The 22,463-nt window shown below is 38.2% G+C and overlaps 1 protein-coding gene across 1 annotated transcript in view; it reads left to right on the forward strand.

Moving 5' to 3' along the window:
* Positions 1 to 22,463, forward strand: part of St8sia1 (ST8 alpha-N-acetyl-neuraminide alpha-2,8-sialyltransferase 1) — a 132,282-nt gene that overhangs the window by 35,031 nt on the left and 74,788 nt on the right. Inside the window, exon 2 of the mRNA XM_005328902.4 lies at positions 12,834 to 12,978. Coding sequence (XP_005328959.1) covers positions 12,834 to 12,978 — 145 coding nt within the window. The remainder of the gene's footprint in view (positions 1 to 12,833; positions 12,979 to 22,463) is intronic.

Consider the following 22,463-nt stretch of genomic DNA (forward strand, 5'->3'; position numbering starts at 1 on the left):
TAGTGATACCACCTGCTTCACTCTTCCTGCTAAGGATTGCTTTAGCTACTCTGGGTCTCTTATTTTTCCAGATGAATTTTATGATTGCTTTTTCTATTTCTATGAAGAATGCCATTGGGATTTTGATCGGAATTGCATTTAACCTGTATAGTGCTTTTGGTAGTATGGTCATTTGGATAATATTAATTCTGCCTATCAAAGGTAGATCTTTCCATCTTCTAAGGTCTTCTTTGATTTCTCTCTTTAGGGTTCTGAAGTTTTCATTGTATAGATATTTCACCTCTTTTGTTGATTCTCAAGTATATATACTTTTTGAGGTTATTGTAGATGGGGCAGTTTTCCTCATTTCCTTCTCAGAGGATTTGTCACTGATATACAGAAATTCCTTTGATTTATGGGTGTTGATTTTATATCCTATTACTTTGCTGAATTCATTTACTGGTTCTAGAAGTTTTCTGGTGGAGCTTTTTGGGTCTTCTATGTATAGACACATATCAGCAAATAGTGCTAATTTAAGTTCTTCTTTTCCTATACATATCCCTTTAATTTCTTTTGATTATTTAATTGCTCTGGCCAGTATTTCAAGAACTATGTTGAATAGAAGTGATGAAAGAGGGCATCCCTGTCTTGTTCCAGTTTTTAGAGGGAATACCTTCAAGTTTTCTCCATTTAGAATGATGTTGGCCCAAGGCTTAGCATAGACAGCCTTTACAATGTTGAGATATGCTCCTGTTATCCCTAGTTTTTCTAGTGTTTTAAACATATAAAGGTGCTATATTTTTCCGAATGCTTTTTCTGCATCTATTGAGATGATCCTATGATTCTTATCTCTGAGTCTATTGGTGTGATGAATTATATTTATTGATTTCCGTATGTTGAACCAACCTTGCATCCCTGGGATGAATCCCACTTGATCATGGTGCACAATCTTTTTGATGTTTTTGTATATAATTAGTATAAAATTTGTCAGAATTTTATTGAGAATTTTTGCATATGTTTATTAAAAATATAGGTCTGAAATTTTCTTTCTTTGATGTAGTATCTTTGCCTGGTTTGGGGATCAGGGTAATATTTGCCTCATAGAATGAGATTGGAAGTGCTGCCCTTTTTTCTATTTCCTGAAATAAATTGTAGAGTATTGGTATTAGTTCTTCTTTAAAGGTCTTGTAGAACTCAGCTGTGTATCCATCTGTTCCTGGAGTTTTCTTGGTTGGTAAGCTTCTGATGGCATCTTCTATTTCATCACTTGATATTGGTCTGTTTAAATTGTGTATATCTTCCTGACTCAATCTGGGCAAATCATATGACTTAAGAAATTTGTCAATGCCTTCACTGTGTTCTATTTTATTGAAGTATAAGTTTTCAAAAATAATTCTAATTATCCTCTGTATTTCTGTAGTGTCTGTTGTGATATTACCCTTTTCATCACATATGCTGGTAATTTGAGTTCTCTCTCTCCTTCTCTTCAGGCTAAGGGTCTGTCAATTTTTATTTATTTTTTCAAAGAACCAGCTTTTAGTTTTGTAAATTTTTGCAATTATTTCTTTTGTTTCGATTTCATTTATTTCAGCTCTAATTTTAATTATTTCTTACCTTCTATTGCTTTTGCTGCTGTTGTTCTTCTTTTTTTCTATGGCTTTGAGATGTTTGTTGACTTTTTCTTCTTTTAAGGAATGAAATCCATACAATGATTTTTCCCCTTAGTACTGCTTTCATAGTGTCCCAAAGATTTCGATATGTTGTTTCTGTGTTCTCCTTTACCTCTAAGAATTTTTTAATATCTCCTTGATGTCTTCTGTAACCCATTGTTGATTCAGTAGCATATTGTTTAGTCTCCAGGTGATGGAGAAATTTTTATTTTTTATTTTGTTGATGATTTCCAATTTCATTCCATTATGGTATGATAAAATGCATGGTAGTACCTCTACTTTTTTTGTATTTGCTAAGAGTTGCTTTGTGGCATAGTATATGGTCTGTTTTAGAGAAGGATCCATGTGCTGCTGAGAAGAAAGTGATCTGCTTGATGCAGGTTGAAATATTCTATATATGTCAGTTAAGTCTAAGTTATTGATTGTATTATTGAGTTCTATAGTTATTTTATTCAGCTTTTGTTTGGAAGATCTATCCAGTGGTGAGAGAGGTGTGTTATAGTCACCCAAGATTATTGTGTTGTAGTCAATTTGACTCTTGAACTTGAGAAGAATTTGATGAACATAGCTGCACCATTGTTTGGGGCATATATATTTATGCTTTTTATGTCTTGTTGGTGTATTGTTCCCTTGAGAAGTGTGTAATGTCTATTTTTATCCCTTTTTATTAACTTTGGCTTTAAGTCTACTTTATCTGATACGAGGATGGAAACCCCTGCTTGCTTCTGCAGTCCATGTGAGTGGTTTGATTTTACCAACCTTTCATCTTCAGTCTGAGTATGTCTTTTCCTATCAGATGAGTCTCCTGTAGACAGCATATTGTTAGGTTTTTTTTTTCTTTTAATCCAGTCTGCTAGCCTATGTCTTTTGATTGGTGAGTTTAAGCCATTAACATTCAGGGTTACTATTGAGACATGGTTTGTATTTCCAGCCATATTTGCTTATTTTTGTTAATTAACTTGACTTGATTTTCTTCTTTGATTAGTTTTTCCTTTAGGGCACAACCTTCCTCTGCTGATTTTCATTGTTGTTTTTCATTTCCTCTTCGTGGAATATTTTGCCAAGGATGTTTTGTAGTGCTGGTTTTCTAACTATAAATTCTTTTAACTTTTGTTTATCATGGAAGGTTTTTATTTCATCTTTAAATCTAAAGCTTAATTTTTCAGGATTCAAGAATCTTGGTTGGCACCCATTTTCTTTCAGAGCTTGATGTATGTTGTCTTATGATCTTCTAGCTTTCAGAGTCTGTGTTGAAAAATCAACTGTTATCCTAATTGGTTTTCCCCTATATGTAATCGGATTCCTTTCTCTCATGGATTTTAAAATTTTCTCCTTATTCTTTATGTTGGGCATTTTCATTATAATGTGACTTGATGTGGATCTGTTGTGATTTTCCACATTTGGCATCCTGTAGGATTCTTGAATCTGGATTTCCAATTCATTCTTCAAGTTTGGAAAGTTTTTTTGATATTATTTCATTGAATGGATTGTTCATTCCTTTGGTTTGGACTCTATGCCTTTTTCTATCCCAATAACTCTTAAATTTGGTCTTTTTATGCTATCCCATATTTCTTGAATGGTCTGCTCATGGTTTCTTACTATTATCAATATGTGGTTTATGTTCTTTTCAAGATTATATATTTTATCTTCGTTGTCTGATGTCCTGTCTTCCAAGTGGTTTACTCTGTTGGTGATGCTTTCATTTGAGCTTTTAATTTGATTTATTGTTGCTTTCATTTCAAGGATTTCTGTTTGGTATTTTTTTTAGAACCTCTATCTCTCTGTTGAGGTGATATTTTGTTTCTTGGATTTTTTATGTAGCTCCTTGTCGAAGTGATCTTTCACTGCTTGTATTTGCTCTCTTATATCTTCCTTGAGTTCACAGAACATTTTAACCATGTATATCCTTAACTCTTTCTCTGTCGTTTTTTTTTTTTCTACAGTGGCTGCCAGTGATGTGGTGTCTTGATTTGTTTGTGGTACTTTCTTCCCTTGTCTTTTCATGTTGTTTGTGTTTCTTTCCAGTTATGTGGGTCTCAGGTATTATTGTTTTTACCCTATAGGTTTATGGTGCTCTTGTTAGGGTTCTAAGATTCCTCCTTTGTGGGGAAGGACAATATTTACAGATTCCAAAATCAACAATATATCACCCATGAACAATTTATTAAGAAGTTTACAGTTTAGTCTCAATGTACAGAAATGTTGTATTCAATTATTATCTAAAATAGAGTTTGGTATAAAGGTTTACAGTTTCTGATGGTAGACAATGAACCAGGGCATCATGCTGGGGCGTAGGACAATATGTTAAGGGGGAAAGATGTGAGGATACAGAGTTAATATATCTTAGGAAATGTGAAAGAAAAATCTAATGAAGAGGGTTAGTAGCAAGAGAATAGTCAGGAAGTAATTTAGGGTAGACATGTACGTGGGAAGACAGTAGAGTACATAAAACAAACACACATGTATTTAGAAAAATACAGGATGTTAAAATAGTAAAATTTGGAGGGGGAAAGAAAAAGAAAGAAGAAAAAAGAGAAAAAGAAAGTGCATATACAACACCTCTATATTATATTATTCAGATAACTCAGTCCTCAAAATCCTATTTCATGCAAAGTTCTTGGTTTCACATATGTTGGGGATGTGAGGGCAGGAGGATAGAGGGATAGAAGAGAAAGAGAAAAAAAATACTCAAAAGAAGAAACCAGGGTTGTTGCTAGTTTTAGAGATCCGTATCTTTTCTGTTTCTCTTCTCATCCAACAGGTGGGGTTGTCTGTTTTAAGCTGGTGTCTCTGCCCTCAGGATGGTGTAGATAACCAGGTGGGAAGACTGGTCCTGGTGTAGAGCATCTGGAAGTGGGGAGTGCCACCCACCAGTCCCTGCAGGGAGACTGCACCTCATGGGTCTCTTTTTGGGACCACTCGTCTGACTTGAGCGCCTGCTATTTTTTCCCTCTCTTGCTTGGAGACTTCCCAGCTCCTGGTTCTCTCTGTTAGGCTCCAAACTTTAGTCCTATCCCCTCTCACTTAGCGATTCCCACCTGTGGGGCTTCTCACACCCAGGCTCACACCAGGTGGGTGGCACCCTGGTCACACTGCACACCTGCCCAACTGGGAGTTGTTTTTGTGTTGAGTGGTCGCTGTGCTGAGTTATCACTGTTGGGAGTGGGGAGTTGGATACCTGGTACCTGGCCAGATGGAGATCTGATCTGAGAGCTGCCCTCACCAAATATGGCAAGAGAGGTTATTCAGGATGGAGTCGGTCTGCTTCCAGCGCCAGGGTGTCTGGTGAGGTGGGAGAAGCTGGGCCATGGTGTTGTACTGTGGGTAGGTAGTAGCCAAGTGACCTGCATGGGAGAGGAGTGCAGTTCTGCAGAGGTGCTGATAGGTGGTTCTGCTAAGCCACTTGAGAACCGTACAGGCTTTGGGTTTTAGGAGCCAGAGGTCCAGAGTCCTACTTGAATGTTAAGGTTCTGAGCCCTGCACGGGGGTCACAGTGCTGGTTACTTCTGTGGAAATCAGCTGTATAGGGGTCCTCTTAACACTCTCTGAGATGAAGCATTCCGAGTAGGTGAGATCTGGGTCACAGAATGACACAGGACGTTGCCTCCCTCTGCCCTGCCATCTTGGAATTCAACAGTGACTATTGACTTATATTTATTTTCATTTTTGTAGTACTGGGGACTGAAGCCAGGGCATCATGCTGGGCAAGTGCTCTGCCACTGAGCTGCACCCCTAACCCTGAGTCTTGACTGTTAAATTTGCTTCAAAATTGATGATTTTTAGACAAAGATTTCATTGAATCAGGGGAAGATAGCTTTATGACCACCTGAACACTATTTTCCATAATCTCTCTGAAATCATTCATGTAGCTCTTTAGAATAAACTTTTCCAATTTCCCTGTAGTTCCTCATATTCTCCACTTAAAGACTTCTTTTATTGGGTGTCATCTCTTCAGCTTCTACTCTTAATAGGGTGAATATATAATTTATCATTTAAATAGGGGCATGTTTGGAAACAGAAGGAGATCTATCAATAATTATGCCCAGAAAAGAGTTACAAACTAGAATTGTGTGAGACAAGAAGAGTTGGATGGGTAGTCTCCAAAAATTAAGAAGGAGAACGGAATGAAATACTTAAGTGAGAACGTATAATACACTGAGTACTGTCTACATTTTATCCCGACTACAAAGCTTTCCTCTGATGGAGAGACTTTGAGCACTTTTGGGAATGAATTGAGGCTCTGGGACATTAACCCAAGGGGTTAACATATAATAGTTTTAAAAGCAATTTTAGAAACTCAGCTCAGGACAGTTTATAATAAAGACTATTGCTTTAGCTATCTGAAGAAATGCACTTATACATGTTTTGGCCAAAAGCCAAACATTAAAATCAATAATTGACTAAAGTCAAATATCACTAGAATAGAAAAAAAACTTAAGAAGAGAGGATTAAATTTGAAACCTTATCAAACATTTTAAAAGTCAAATTTGCAGTCTGACATCCTAGAGAAGGAAAAATAATCTTATCAGCTGGTGGATTGTTCCTGTGGTCCCAGCTACCCCTCTGCAATCCTAGAGGCATGTGTGTTTTAACTGATCTGAGGTTTAGTGCACAGTATAACCCCCTATCCACTACTCCATAAATCTCAAAAGTCCTGGCTCTTCTACTACTGAAAATGTTTGTCAGTCTATAGTAATTATTTTGCCACTGTTAGGTTTTAGTTTCCATAGACAAAAATGAAAAGGAATTTACTTAAACTTGAATTTTGATAGGCAAGACCAAATTGTGCACTGAGTCATCTTGTTTTGCCCATATTGTCTTTTTTGTCCCCATTTGTTAGCTACTTTTATCCAGTCAGTATTTATTCAGCCCCTTTTCAGTGGATGCATTGCTTCACAAGAGATGGGGAGACAGTGAACAAAAGATAAAGATCCTTTCCCTCATGGAGTTTGTGGTCAGGAACTTGGGGAGTGTCCTGCTTTAGATATAAGGTGTCCCCCCAAAAGCTCTTGTGAGAAACAATGCAAAAATGTTCAGTGGTGAAATGATTGGGTTATGAGAGCCTTAACTAATCCACTGATATGGGTTAACTGGGTGGTAACTATAGGCAGGTAGGGTATAGCTGGGGGAGGTTGATCATGGGGTGGGGGGGCTTGCCTTTGGGGTTTCTATATTTTTCCTGCAAGTGGAACTCCTTCTGTGCTTCTTGTTTACCATATTCCTCAACTACACCCTCCTGCCATAATGTTCTGTCTCATCTCTGGCACAGAGCAATGGAGTTGGCTGTCTATGAACTGAGACCTCTGAAACTGTGAGCCCTAAATAAACTTATTCTCTTCTATATTGTTCTTGTCAGGTTTTGTGGTCACAGCACTGAAAAAAGTTGACGAAACCAAGAAGACAAACAATAACAAGACTATAAATTAAATAGTGTTGAAGTAGAGCTTGGTACCTGTTTTAGTCAGCTTTTTTTTTTTTATACTGTGACTCAATGACCTAACCAGCACAATTGTAGAGGAGGAAAAGTGTATTTGAGGGCTCACAGCTTCAGAGGTCTCAGTCCATAGAAGAACCAGCTTCATTCTTTGGGGCTCAAGGGAGGGCAGAACATCATGGCGGAAAAGTGTGGCAGAGGGAAAAAGCAGCTCACATAATAGCAGAAAGCAGAGAGATCTCCACTTGCCAGATACAAATATAGGCCCCAAAGCCACACCCCACATCCCACTTCCTCCAGCCACACCCTACCACTTTAATTACCGTTCAGTTAATCCCTATCTGGGGATTAATTCACTGATTTGGTTAAGACTCTTATAATGCAATCATTTCTCCTCTGAACCGTCTTGCATTGTCTCACACATGAGCTTTTGGGGGACACCTCACATCCAAACCGTAACAGTGCCAGAGACAAGAGTAAATCAGGGGAGAGAAATATGAGACATTCTCTATTATGACCAATCACAGATGATTATCCATCAAAATCAAAGATCAATATTCAAAGGTGGATATTCGGGCTGGGGTTATGGCTCAGTGGTAGAGCATATGCCTAGCAAGTGTGAGACACTAGGTTCAATTCTCAGCACCACATATAAATATATAAAATAAAAAAATAAAGCTCCATCAACATATAAAAAATATTTTTAAAAAGGTGGATATTGGGACTGGGGTTGTGGCTCAGAGGTAGAGCACTCACCTAGCATGTGCAAGGCCCTGGGTTCAATCCTCAACACCACATAAAAATAAATAAAATAAAGGTATAAAAAAAAAGGTGGATATTGCTTTTCAAGTTTTTATTTCTTGAGTGACATTTGGGAAGAAAATTTGACATTTAACTGTAAGTCTTCATAAAAAGATATGAAGAATTCCCACCTAGGACTTTCTCCCTCACTAACTCTTTTCTAATTAAAGTTAAATTAACTGAAAATTAAATATGGCTCTTAAAGTTTAACGATTTGAATGCTGGTATATCAAATGATTCTACAAAGATTTAAGTTTTCATGTAATCTCAACTGTTTTTCATGTTACCATTTACAATTTTGTAGATATTTGGTGGCAGAATGATGATTTAGTATTTTTCTTGAGGTTACCTTCCAAATACACTCTTAGTATTTCTTTTTTCCCCCAGATATCTATAGTCCTACATAGTCAATAATTTTTTGTACATAAAATGAACAGCTTTCCTAATAAAGTTATCATAGCACTTTCTTCTTGCAGTGTTACATATGCATTTCTACATCACTTGACTGATAGAATTTCAATATGTAAAACACATGAAGAAATTTTCAGTCTGTTTCCTTCTAGACTGCTTATTGGGATTTTAAATTGCATATTCCATCACAAACAGTAGATTCTAATGATGCTTCCTGTTTGGGCTGCTCACATTCATACCGTGTTTAGATGAGAAGGCAGTGCACGTGCTCACATGATCATCTGTTGCATGCACTTTCAGGAATGCCATAAGTGGTATGGGTTTGGATATTTGTCTACTTAACTATTCAGCCTTCCAAAAACAGTATAAAACTGAAGTGTAGCAGCAGATTCCGGTCAAATACTGAGAACAAGGTAGAACTCTGATTCTCCCCTGCTATCTCAAACTCAATCATTCCTTGGAAGAAGCCCAGAAATGTCAGTCATTGGAATTGTAGCCTGCCAACCTTCTTCCTGTCTGGAGACCAAATGCTGAATGTGGCATCGGCAAGAGTCTCAGCAAGGCCCACTCTGATACTAGGCAATATAAACCAAAGGGTTGCAGTCTTACCCTTATTTACCTATTGAGTTTCTCCAAAATCTTGGGTCTTACTCGTCTATGTGCCCAATAAGCAGATGAGGGCCTCATGGCTTAATTGAACTGCATGGCTTCCATTAGGAGGAATGAGACCTATTGGGATTTTGGCAAGTGGCTGTCAGGCTTCAGAAGTATTCATCCTCCTGGTACAACAAAGCTTAAGTAGACTCGACCACTGAAGAAGCTGGAATTCATGTAATAAAAGGCACTTAGGTTCTATTTGATTCCCCTACTTGAATCATTCTCCAACTTCTCAATCATTAATTAAAAGTTGAAACTTGAATAAAATTCCTTTTGCTTTTTTGACCCCGTGGTTTTTGTCTGCCACAAAATAGAAGTAGGTATTATGTACCATCAGCACAAAACATGAGAAAGAGAGTGGGAACCAAATTTGCCCCCAAATTTCTCAAAGCTGGTATATTTTTTCCTCCAAACAGTTGGGTGGTGGGTGATGTGTGTTATTCACCTCAACAATTCTTTAGATGATTTCTCTGATGCTTTCTCTGATGATTTTATTGGGGTTGCATCTTATTTTCTCATGCCTCTGCAGCAGCTTTCCTGTCTGAAATAACTGGCCTCCTCCATCATCCTGCCAGTTCCTCCCAGACTGCAAATCTCAGAGGAAACTTCCTGGAACTTAGGCTTAACATCCTCTTTCCAGCAACCACAAATAAACCCTCATCTCCACTGAGCCTTCTTGAACACATGAGTCGTACCTTGCCTGTTGGTCACTTTTCCTCTTTTTTTTAATAAATAAATGTTATTGCGTATGTTTGAGGTTTACCACATGATATTATGGGATAGATAAAGTAAAGCAGTTACCATAATGAAGCAAGTTAGTCTGTCTGTCATTCCATAGTTACTTTTTTTTTTTGTAACAAGAGCAGTTAAAATCTACATAAGAAAAATCCTAACACATTATAATTTTGATACTGTAGTCCTCATATTGTATGTTAGATCTCTAAACTTGTTCATCTGCTATTTTTTTAAGGGGGGGTGTGGTTAGGTACCAGGGATTGAATCTGGGGGCACTCGGCCACTGAACCACATCCCCAGTCCTATTTTGTATTTTATTTAGAGACAGGGTGGGTTGCTTAGGGCTTCATTGTTGCTGAGGCTGGCTTTGAAATCGAGATCCTCCTATCTCAGCTTCCTGAACTGCTGGGATTACAGGTGTGCACCACCGCACCTGGCCACATCTGCTATTTTTTATTCTTTGAGCTACATTTCCCCAATTTTTCTCTTTCTCCCCAACTCATGAAAATCTCTAATTATCTCCCCATAATAATCACTGATTCATTCCTTCCACCCAGACTCCACATATACATGAGGTCAGGCAACATTTGTCTGTGTTTGGCTTATTTTACTTAACACAATATCCTCAAGGTCCACCCACATTGCAAGTTCTCTTTCTTTTTTAAAGGCTAAATTATATTCCAATTTCTTTATTCATTCATCTATTGACAGATATTTGGGTTGTTTCTGCATCTCAGCTATTGGGAACAATGCTGCAGCAAATGTAGGATATCTAGGTGAGGTGGTGATTTCATCTCCTTTGAGTGTATACCCAGAAGAGGGATTGCTGTGTCGTTTGTAGGTCTATTTTTAATTACTTAAGAAACCTCCATTCTGGTTTCCTTAATGGCTATAGTGGTCCACATTTCCCCTGACAGTGTACAAGAGTTCCCTTTTCTCTATACTTTCTCTAACATATGCTATCTCTTGCTTTTTGGTGATAACTATCCTTGAAATAGCTCAGTGGTTTTATTTTGTATTTTCCTGATGCTAAATCATATTAAGCACCTTCATGAGATATATTAGCCATTTTATGTCTTCTTTGGAAAAATATCTGTTCAGACCTTTTCCCATTTTTAAATTGAATTATGGATTTTCCTCAATTTTAAGAGTTCTTTATAATTTTTTTGGTAATTTTTAATTTGTTCTTTTTAGTTATGCATGACAGTAGAGTGTATTTTGATGTGGAGTTACACTTGTTGTGTATTCATATACGAATATAGGAAAGTTATGCCATTTCATTCTATAATCTTTTCTACTCCCATTTCCCCTCCTTTCCCTTCATTCCCTTTGTTTAATCCAATAAACTTTTATTCTTTCCTCCCATCCCTTATTGTATACTAGCATCTGCACATCAGTGCGACCATTCAGCCTTTGGGTTTTGGGGATTGGCTTTTTTCACTTAGCATAATAGCCACCAGTTCCATTCATTTACCAGCAAATGACATAATTCCATTCTTCTTCATGGCTGAATAATATTCAATTTGAAATTTTAATTCTGTGTTAGATATGTGCTTTATAAATATTTTCCTCATTCTGTAGATTGCTTTTAATGTTGTTGATTATTTCCTTTCCTATGCAGAAGCTTTTGGGTTTGATGTAGTCCCATTTGTTTATTTTTGCTTTTATAGCCTAACCTTGGTTGTCCGCTTCGTAATCATGTTCTCTGAAGGCAGGTCTGATTTTTTTTATATCCCCAGAACATGGCACAGTATTAGGCAAAACTAAAAGTCATTCTTCCTTCTTATACTATGACTGTGATGGCTGCTGGTAGTACTTGCACTAATGTGGATTTTGATGCAGCTGCGACTGCCAGTGAGGCTGCTGAGCTAGATTGGGCACCTTTCAGGCATGAGGAACAAGCATGCATATTTTCACATTGTGCTCCATATCGGCTACCCTCCAGAGATGAGCATAACAGAGATGGGGAGGCATTCTGGGTGAGAAAGAATTGGGAAATTTATAATAGAAAAACCTGTATTATGAATTTGCTGTAACTTTTGGATTAAAAAATATGTTTATGCATGTGATATTTTCCATTTTTTATTGAGTATTTAGTTTCACCCACTCAAGGAATGATTGCCCTGAGCATGGTGATAATGGAAGAAGAAATGTGAACTTGAGACCACATCATCTAGTACACATTTGATCAATAACTAAGAAAAGATTTATTAACCTAATGAACTTGAGCCAGTCTCTTATCCCTGTATTCTTAGTTGTTTGTTTGTTTTTGTTTTTTTTTTGAGGATGCAAAGAAACAAATAAACAAACGTGCAAGTGACTTGTAAGCTGTCAGGTACTAGACAAAGTTAGAGGTTATTATATGTCTGTGACAGAAATTTTCTTCTGAATCTCCTGTAGCACTTTGTGCTAAGTGGCAAGTTTAGCTTGGTCTGGAGATGAGAGCTATAGCCTGGTTGAAGTAAAAAGACCTGGGAATGAAGCTTTGTCCTACCTCGTTACTGGTTATATGACCCAAGATAAATTATTGAAAAAAACAACATTCACATGGTCCAGGTCCAGGGTTACCATGAAAATTAAGTGAAAAATATCTGTGAAGGCCCCTGGTGCATGACAGGTATGTGGCCATTGATTCCTTACAGGCATTCCTTCAGGGTGGAGACAGGGAGAGGTTCTGAGCAGGCAGCTCTTCTGCCCATGTGGCCTGAGCAAGTCCTGAAAACCCCGCTCACTGAATTTGACCACCAGACCATTAAAGCAAGATACAGGCGAGCTCCTGCTGCACCTGAATAGCTCAACGTTCAACAAAGTTAGCTCCCCAAGTCTTCTGGACCTGGCTGTTGGAATCAATCAATACAGCTGTATGATTATTTATGCCTTGAGGCATATTTCAGCTGCACCTGAGAGTGGATGTTTTTTTCTTCAACTTTTTAAAAAAAAAATTTTTTTTAATGGTGAAATATTCCAGTCATGCCTTTCAATGGCTGGCAGAGTGAATTAATAGTAGTCTAATCACCGTGGAGACGCTGATGCCTCTGTGAGTTGGCACTGAGGCGAGGCTGCACGTCTCTGTGGGAATGACAAGTGAATGAATCTGCTGCTCACTTAACCTGCTGTTCTTTTTTCTCTCTGTTTTTCTCTCCTAGGAAACAAATGGAAGACTGCTGTGACCCCGCCCATCTCTTTGCTATGACTAAAATGAATTCCCCCATGGGGAAGAGCATGTGGTACGATGGGGAATTTTTATACTCATTCACCATTGACAACTCAACGTATTCTCTCTTTCCCCAGGTTAGTATAGAGGTGGGATTTTTTTTTCTTTTCCTTCATTTTGACGGTTTCTCATAATTCTTGATATCATAGGAAATTTTGCCTAACCCAATGGATATTCTTTTCATCTTCTCTGTCCTCATTTTAATTTTAAATGCTTTCCCTTCTGTTTGTTGTTTTCGTGTGTGTATGTCAAGACCTCAGGTTTTGACGCAAGGATGGAAGGAAGATAGCATAGAGCAGTAGAGTTGCAGTGTTCCTAGCTCTTTAGATTTGAGTCAGACGAAACCAAAGGCAGTAAGCCGAGATTGGTCAGGGAATTGTGGAATTCTAGTGTTCTGAGAGGTTGGCCTTGGAATGGTCGTGAGGATTTGTGATAGTGGAATGTTTTCTTAGGACTGATGTTGCTTTCAAAGAATGGGGACCATATGGTGAGATGTTTGCTCCTCAGAACTCTCAAACATTAACCCTATGGTTAGATTACTGCTAAGAAGTGGAAGAGTGGTGGGTATAGAGAGAAAGAATTCAATTTGACCACTTTTGAAGTGGTTTAAATCAAGCTTTGCTTACTTAATGTTTTTCTTCTTGGTTTCCTGAGCATTGAAATAAAATGCTTTACTAGAATATGTCTAGGCAGCAAGTGGGTGGGGGGAGCCGTGGGTAGTAAATCTGCATTCTAGGAAACCGTAGTTTCAGGGGGAGAGGATATTAGGGTGAAAATTGCCACTAGGGAGAAATTGGGAATCCAATCTTGGCCTTCCCTAGTCCTCTAGTCACTCTTGGTTTGGTCAGATCCCACCAAAAGGATTAACAGTCAGGGTTGGAAAATGGGACTGACCTTTCATGGCTCTTTATAAATAAATAGCCAACGAGTCATGGAAGGAGGAATCCTGTAAATTCAGACACGGATTCTACTTGTCATAATTCCTACAAAACAGTCACAGTCTATAAAAAAGCCCAAACTTCCTAGCTCATCCTTAGGTGTGTTAGTCTAATGGAATGGTTTTAGAGTGTGTGTAGTGATACCTTTTTAAAACCAGGAATTAGAAGGTTTAATTAATTGCTAGTATTTGTGTACTTTCTCTCTCTCCATTATCCACTTGCTCTTGGGAGACTTCCTAATGTCAAAGGAAATGACTAAGAGTCATAAAATGTGGAATTGAACCTTGCCTGCACCACTTACTAATTAAATACCTTGGATAAATCACCTAACTCTTCTGAGAGTCAGCTCTCTTCATCTCTAAGACAGACAGAGCAGCACCTATTCCATCTATTCACAGAGTGGTGGTGGGGACCAGTTCAGATACTGCTTGTCAATGTACTTTTGTAAACTACAAAGCATTATATAAATGTTGGTATTGATGCTGTGCTGGTTCATAAGGTACATCCTGAGCCTGAGGAGTGAAGAGTAGGCTTATTTTTGTCAGGGTTTACGAAAGGTTTGGAAATCTCCCTAGGTATTTTTGACAGAAAGATATTTCACATGAGGGATAAGCCTACTCAAAAAAATCACTGAAAGAATGAAGAAGTAAAAAGAAAAAGTGAGAAAGAGAGAGAAAAGTAAAAAAAAAGAAAATGAAAAGTAGGAGTCAAGAAGTGGCTCCTGGAATAATTGAGTTCAAAAATTTGCTCCTGTATTCCCAGAAGCTTGGGAGGCTGAGGCAGGAAGATTGTGAGTTCAAAGCCAGCCTCAGCAACTTTGAGACACTAAGCAACTCAGTGAGACCGTCTCTAAATAAAATACAAAATAGAGCTGGGGGTGTGGCTCAGTGGTCAGGTGCCCCTGAGTTCAATCCCCGATGATCACACCCTTAAAAAAAGATTAAATTTGCTGCATTAACTGTGGTCTAGGAATTAGGATACTCTAACCTGCCATTGCCATTACTATGGCCACAACTGCCTCTAAGGAAAACAGAGGGCTTCACTTCTCCTCCTCCTTCCAAATCTCCTTTAAGTGCATCTAATAGGTAAAGATTAATTTACATCTAAAATACTAGATGCATAGAGTCCTAAAGAGGCAGTTTTTGACTACCAAGCTTCAGCAGGAAGCTGGAAGGAAGGTGCAATAGAATTTGAGCATGCCAATCCACAGTATCTTCCATCTACAAAAACGGATAGCAACCGGCCATGGAATGAAGCAGAGATAAGAAAACGATCTTCTTTAACAAGGAGAAAAATGTTAAAAAGAATTTCAAAAGAGGCCCTCTATAAATGAGGGCTTTCAGTTATATCAACTGACTTTTAACTTTATACTAGAAAATAGGCTTGAAGAAAAGAAATGATTAAAGACATAGAAAGTAGCCTCCCATCTTATCTGTCAGTTGCAGCAGCAACAGTAGCATGGTTAGGAAAAATTTCCTTTTCAAAGTGTGTGCAAATGAATTCCGTATCTCTCTTTGCCTGTTGCAAGACCAAAGAACCATTCCTGAATAACAAAGGAAAATGCTTTTTATCCTTAGGAACCAGGAGTCATTGCATCATTCTGCATGTGCACAGTCATTACAAGAGGCTAAACCAATTCAATGCATAGATATTTTAAAGTTACATGTGTATTTTTCTGCTGAGATCTTGAAATGATCAATTTTTAGAAATTCTAGAAAAGCAATTGCATCACAAAAATGATGAAATATTTCTCTGTGCCCTCATTCATTATTATTTGTTAGTGGATTGCTTTTAAGTTTGTTCAAAGCAAACCAAGTTTCCAGCTGATTGATATATTTCATTCATATTCCCTGTGGGAAGAAAAGAGAGTGTGCAGATTCCACAGAAATCAGGTGAATGGGTGAGGTGTAGTGTTGTGGGTGTGAACAAAGCATACCCCCCTTTCCTAAGTTTCAGCAAAATAATTCCTGGTCCTTCATTCTACAACTGAGATCATGCACCATTGCCTTAGGCTTTCCAATTAAGTGTTCAACACATGTCAGCCATTGTTATTGTTGTTATTCTTTAGCATACTTTCACCCATCATTATTGTCGTTGTTGTTATTGCCAAGATGCAGTAGAAGAAGAAAGGTTCTCTGTACATGGAGGAATGTAAACAGGTCCTGCTCAGGGCTGTATATCCTCAGGAGGCCCCAGGGTACTTTGAGGTGTCACACTGAAGTGCTGTTATTACCAGTAGTCAATTGCTTCTTGTTTGGACCCTCTGCAGCTTCCTATAGCTTCATTATTAAATTTTTGTATGTATTACTTTTTTTTGAAAGTCTTTCTCTGCTGATCCCAGTACCACCTTGTGAGCCTTTGAGGAACAAGTTTTTCATTTTGGGGCCAGTGCAGTGCTGCCCACCTAATAGCAGTATTCATTTCCATCCACTCATCTTTGCCAAGGGTTCCCTGTCTAGGTCCAATTTGGGTTGGAACACTGCAATATATTTGCATGAGTATAGGAGACTAAGCTGGAGTTTTTGAATGCAGCTGTATCAAAAAATCTCTACCAATATATTTCAGTGAAATATTCATTGGTATTATTAAGTGTGAAGAGCCATTTTTAACTTTCACATAGAACTTTAAAAAGATGTGCTGTGTGTGTGTGTGTGTGTGTGTGTGTGTGTGTGTGTGCATGTGCATGCAAGTGTGTATTTGGAGAGGACAGTGTGATGGGGTGTTTTCATTTTGAGAATACCACATCCCCTGGGTTAGGATTAATTTTTTTCCTGTGTGGCCAAAGAATGTCCCTTTTAAGTCCACATGGTCCAGGGTTTGCAGGAATTATTGAATCAAGTCTATTTTGGCCTAAAATACATTGCTCAGGAAGTGCATGAGTTTCCTTGGAAATGAGCAAGGAATGTTAGAAACCACATCTGTGCTGATATAATCTGAAAAAAATATTCCTTTAGGTGCAGTAAAAAGATGGCTGACTCACCATTCTCCAGCACTGTGCTGCCTAGTCACGTGATGGCTATCATAGACTCCACCAGTTAAGTCTCCTCAGAATCCTCACCCAAGGGCCAAATGTAAAGTATATCAGAACAGCCACTAATGCACCCCTCAGTCACTCATTGCCAGCTACATAGGTTGGCCATAGGGTCCCTGTCATGTTCCCCTTGGCCTGGCCCTGCCGCTTCCTTGGCCCACGGGATATCCAGCAGGACATTTTGAAGGAGTTTCTCAAAGTGGCCTTGTTAAAATGAAAACACACATTTCCCTCTTTTCACAAATGTGCTTAGTAGAACTTTCTGAGCTCCTGGATATTCCTGAGTCTCCCAGAAATTTTTTTTTTCTCCTAGTGAAATTCGTATCATACTATATAATAACACTGTTATTGTAATCATTTTTCCAAACACATGCCTTTTCAACTGGAAGGAAACTAAGGGACTAATGTTGGTGGGCAGAGATCTTTGTCAGGGTTGTGTCAAGCCATGTTGTTAGGCTTGTTTTTGCTGCTTTTAACAGAAGGCTGAGGCTGGCGCAGGGATTTAACCACACAAGTGCTTACTTATCTCAAGAGATATAAGGAATTAGAAGGCGGTTATTCAAGGTGGGATCTGGTTACACAGTGCCATCAGCTCCCAAACCCTTGTCTTTTGCTCATCCATCCTTAGCTGGTGACCAAGGAAATGTTCACTGTGGATCCAGGATTCCTCAGGAAGAAGAAGGAAGAGGCTGAAGAGCAAATCCTGACAGAATGCTTTTTGTGTGTCATTGGTTGAGACAGTCACACGGGCACTCCTAGCTGCAGGAGAGGCTAGGAAGTTTAGCATTTCAACTCTAGGAAAATGCATTGCATTTGCCAACCTACACTGTCTGCCTCAGTTTCTTCACGTTATATCTCACTCTGTCTTAGAGTTGTTGTTAGTGTTTCCTCATGGATGAAATGAAGATGGAGAGGAATGAGGTACCTGATTTCAGGTTCTAGAGCAGGTGGCTGGAAGAGCTGGGATGTGGAACCTGACCTGATTTCAGAGGTTCTTTTGATTATTGTCTTACTTATTTCTTTAAATAATGTGCGTTCTATGGGCTTAGTTGTTCATTCTTATCACTCAGTCACTTGAAACCATTTTGTGGGTATTTCACTTCCCTTATAAGAATATCCTTAGAAGAAATGAATTACTTTCTTTTGCATTTATTTGGAGGGGAATACAGATTATAGATATTCAGATTATAGAATCCCTTGCAATACTGTGGTCTCCCTTTGACGGTGAGCTCCCCAGTAGCCCACATTGAAAGGAGAAATAAGAGCAGTTATATTATTTTGATTTGTATAAAGGAAAAGTCCAGCTTCTTAGAGGGAAGCAAAATTGTCTTTTGCACATTTTTTTATTGTAGGAATCCAGAACATGATTCTATTACCACTGAATAATTCAGATAATCTACCCTGTTGATTTTGGCCGAATACCAACATTAGAGAAGTAAGCAGAAAATGGAGTCTAAAGATCTGAGTTCTGTGCTTGTCTTTTCTGGTGTTTGTGACCCTAGTTATGCAACCATTACCTCCTAAATTTTATAATTTGTAAACCAGGATGAATAATATCAGGTCTTCATATTTCATTATTCTTTTGAGAAATAAAATTAAAATGAGATTATAATAGTGCTTTGTAATGTATGCTCTGAACAAGCACATGATAATATTATTACTCTTATTGTCTGCCTAGGAATTTATGGACTTTAGCATTTCCTTGACATTTTGGTAATGCCAGGAACTGATGGAGGAAAATAAAAACACCACTAGGGAAGGGGTGAAATCAATTCTCCAGGAGAGTGAAAAGAAATAAATCTGTTGAGTCTGGGATTTAGGGAAATGCCAAGTGGTAATGGAGAAGGCTACAGACTCTGCCAATTATAAAGTTGTGTCATTATATTTGGATAATAATTAGGATAAACTAAAAGTATAATGTGAAATAAATTATTAAATTTCAGCAGAGTAAGCTCACATTTACAAACAGTGGATTAGTATGCCCTGTTCTTCAAACTGCTCTGTAACGGAGGAGGAGAGAGAATCATCCGAGGACTTCCAAGTATCTCTTATCCTCATCAGGAAGGGTAATGACTGATTATAGGTGAGGTCATGCAGTGGAGCTGTCCAGCAGAGGAACTGAAGGAAAATGGAAGATGCTTTGCTTTTTGAATTGAGAAATGATTAAAAGTTTAGCTCTTTCTCTAATGAAAATGTGTAGGTTGCATATGGCTGGGAACAAAATGAAAAATAAATTTAAGGAATAGTGTGTCTTGCCATGGTAGAGACCTTTATAAAGTATTTGACAGTGTGTAAAATTTAGTTCAGAGACTGATTATGGCTCAGGCTTCCAGCTTCCTGGAAACAATTGAAAAGGATGCATGACATCAATTACCACCAAGTCAGATCTCATCTGGTACGTCTGACAGGAGTGATAACTTTTCTCGGGAGGAGTTTCTAGTCCATATAACATCCTCTTTGTAGGTTCAGTGACAGGGTGTTTTCCTGCAGCAAAAGCTGGTGCATCTTTGTGTGTTTTTTGTTTTTGTTTTAAAATCTTCTTTGCTTAGTTTCTTCATCTCAGTTTTACTTACTGGCAAAGGTCCAGGTGTAGAAAGGAATTTCCATCCTTTTTTTTTTTTTAAATCTGGCTTTGAGCATTTGTTTGGATACCAGGAAGCCTCTGTTTCATTTCTGCTATTAAATACTCATTTGTAATTCTTAGCTATTAGGAGTTTCTTAAATGCATAGAGATACATTTGATTAACTCACAGAGAGGTATTATAGCGATTCTACATTTTCTCTGGATTAATTGATTTGGTTGAAGGATAAATAGGCACAGATAGGCCCAGAGGATATTTTCTCAGTGTTTGTATCTGTTCTGATTCATAATCTTCCTTCTGCACCTTGGGCAATTATTTGTAGACAACATTCGAGATAGCACAGTAGTTTCCTCTTCACTCCTGGCCTGACTGGTTATACTCCCTTATCTTTGATGCTCTGAATTTCTGTACAGATTGGAGAGATTCATTCTAAGCTTGGGTTTTCCAATGGAGTGAGGGAAATGAGGTGGGTGTAAGAATAGAGAAGTAGGCAAGCGGGCTAAAGGGAAGTTCAGCCCATAGCCAGAAAGGGGTATTTAGAGTCTCATCATAGGAAACTAGCAATATCCAGAAGGTTATAAGGAGTAACATGGTGTGCCTATTGTATGCAGAAAGTAGAGACCAAACCTGGGGGGTGGATGGAGCTACACCCAGAGATCTATTTACAGCAGTTGACTTCAAGTTCTCAGTCTCTAAAGCTGGAAATTTTGGCAACTGGCAGCTTCCAGAGGTGCTGGTAGAAGGTTTGGGAACTTACTATGTATCAAGGCAGAGACTCAAGTGAACAAGATGAGGGTCCCTAGTACTGAGGTCAAAACTAGGGACTGATTTTGAATCATGACTGAAGCACAGTTATAGGAAATTGGTATGTGCTGGAGATGGAAATCTGGAAGGACATCCTGGGGCTATAAACTAAATTATTAGAACCATAATTTAATGCCAGGGCCAGAATGCTAAGATAACTTGAGGGTGATTCCCACACCTCTGGGTGAGCATTCCCAAATCATTTCCCTAAAGACCAAGATTGACTGACCCATACTTCCCAAGATTCAGTCTGAACTTGCAGTTGTGCCAGATATGGGTTCAGGCTGTACATAGAGGTTGAAGAATGAGGTCTGAGAAAGCAGTAGAAATTTTCAGACAAAAACATGAGGTTCTTACCCTCTGATATTTGTAGCTCCATGGATGCTGAATGTACATAGGAAGCTAAAGTGGAAGAGAATTTGAGTAAATTGTTAATTAAGAAATTATATTGGACTGGTTGTGATGACCCATGCCTATAATCCAAGCAACTCCAGAGGCTGATGTGGGAGGATCTCAAGTTTGAGGCCAGTCTTGGTAACCTAGTGAGACCCAGTTTCAAAACAAAAAATCAAAAGGGCTGGAAATGTAGCTTAGTAGTAAAGTGCCCTTGCATGGGGTGGGAGGGTAGAAAGAAAGAAAGAAAAAGAAATATTGTCAGCTTTTTAGCAAAGTAGGTGAATGAATAAGTGTGGTGAAGAAATTTTAGGATGGATGGTGTATGGGTCAACACCTGTTGGCTATGAAGGAAATAAAAGTGTTTTTCAAGGCAAATCATTTTATAAATTGAAAATTCTTATGCATATTAGTTTTCTTGCTAAATTTCAGTTTTCTCATGTGCCCAGACTCAAAGTTTGTAGTTTTAACTCTTTTGTAAGGAAAAAATAAATAGATGCTGATAGAAAGGAAGTTGCAAATTATATTAATTTGACAATTTTTATGGTGTTGCTCTGCTATTAATAGAGCACTAACAATCCCTTATAAAATATGTATTATTGGATTATTTTGCCTGGAATTTTTCTATTTCTAAACTTTAGTCTTATCACATACATCTTGGGTTTAATCTACTATTCAAAGGATAGCATATTCACAAAATACTGTTAATTCTGGAGCTATAATTTATAAATTTCCTGATTTTTTTCATTGACTTTTACTATAATATCCTCGGCAAGTAAGAACTGAATAGCTATGGGTTGCAGAGGTGTCCAGATGTCTGACATGGGGATTGTTGGAAGACTTTTTAAAATTTATAGACAGATGATATTTATGCATTCAGGAAAAAAATAAAATACTTGTTTATAAGCCATAAAACTTGGTATAAATTGAGAATCTACAAACGAAAATCAGAGTTGAATTTAAATTTAAAATAAGGATTTGAGGCATCACGAACTGCCTTTTGCATTTGTAGGACATGTCAACTAAATGAATATGCCCCATTACAGCATAACTCTGCTGCCCCAGGAGTTTGATGCTTCTATGTAAAATCAATGTTCACAATACATTCATCAAGTCACAATTGAGCAAATGCTACTGTGTGGTAGACACTATAGTAGTTCCTGGGAACATAATGGTGAGGAAAAGTAGACCCAGTCCCTGCTCCCACTATATACAGTCCTGGATGTCCTATACGTTACCACCTGTTCTAGTTTAAATCCTATCCCTCCCCAGCTTCATTCCCTCTGTTTCTCTCTTAGGTAATGACACTACCATCTACTCGGCCACTTGAGTTGCACACCTGCATCTTGTATTTGAATTTTACTCTCCAAACCCAATTTTATTATAAATATCTCTTGGCTCCACCCCGCCCCCCTCCCTTTAAACTTCACTGAGTTAGTTCAAAGTTTATCACCTGTTATCTGGACTCATTCAAGAGCTTCTGGAAAAGTTTCATCATTATGAACTTGCTTCCCTATAGCATCTGCTCCATTACTGCCAACATTGTCTTTATGAAGTGTGAAACTGTTTATGGAACTTCTCTTAAGTCCTCACCACCTGCCTTGTAAACATTGAGCAAATTGTCAGACTTCACACCCACCAAATCTCATTGGAGAAGCCTCATGGAGAGGGACAAGTAGCAGCTAGCAGATACTCTGTTGCCTTTTTGTTTTAAAAACCTTGACATACTATGCATTCTAGACTCCAGGAGGAAGACCCTGAAACAGCTGGGACACCCCTCATGGTATGATTCACAGACTGTGATAGAATAGTAC

The sequence above is a fragment of the Ictidomys tridecemlineatus genome, chromosome 6 (assembly GCF_052094955.1).
Source record: "Ictidomys tridecemlineatus isolate mIctTri1 chromosome 6, mIctTri1.hap1, whole genome shotgun sequence".
NCBI lineage: Eukaryota > Metazoa > Chordata > Mammalia > Rodentia > Sciuridae > Ictidomys > Ictidomys tridecemlineatus.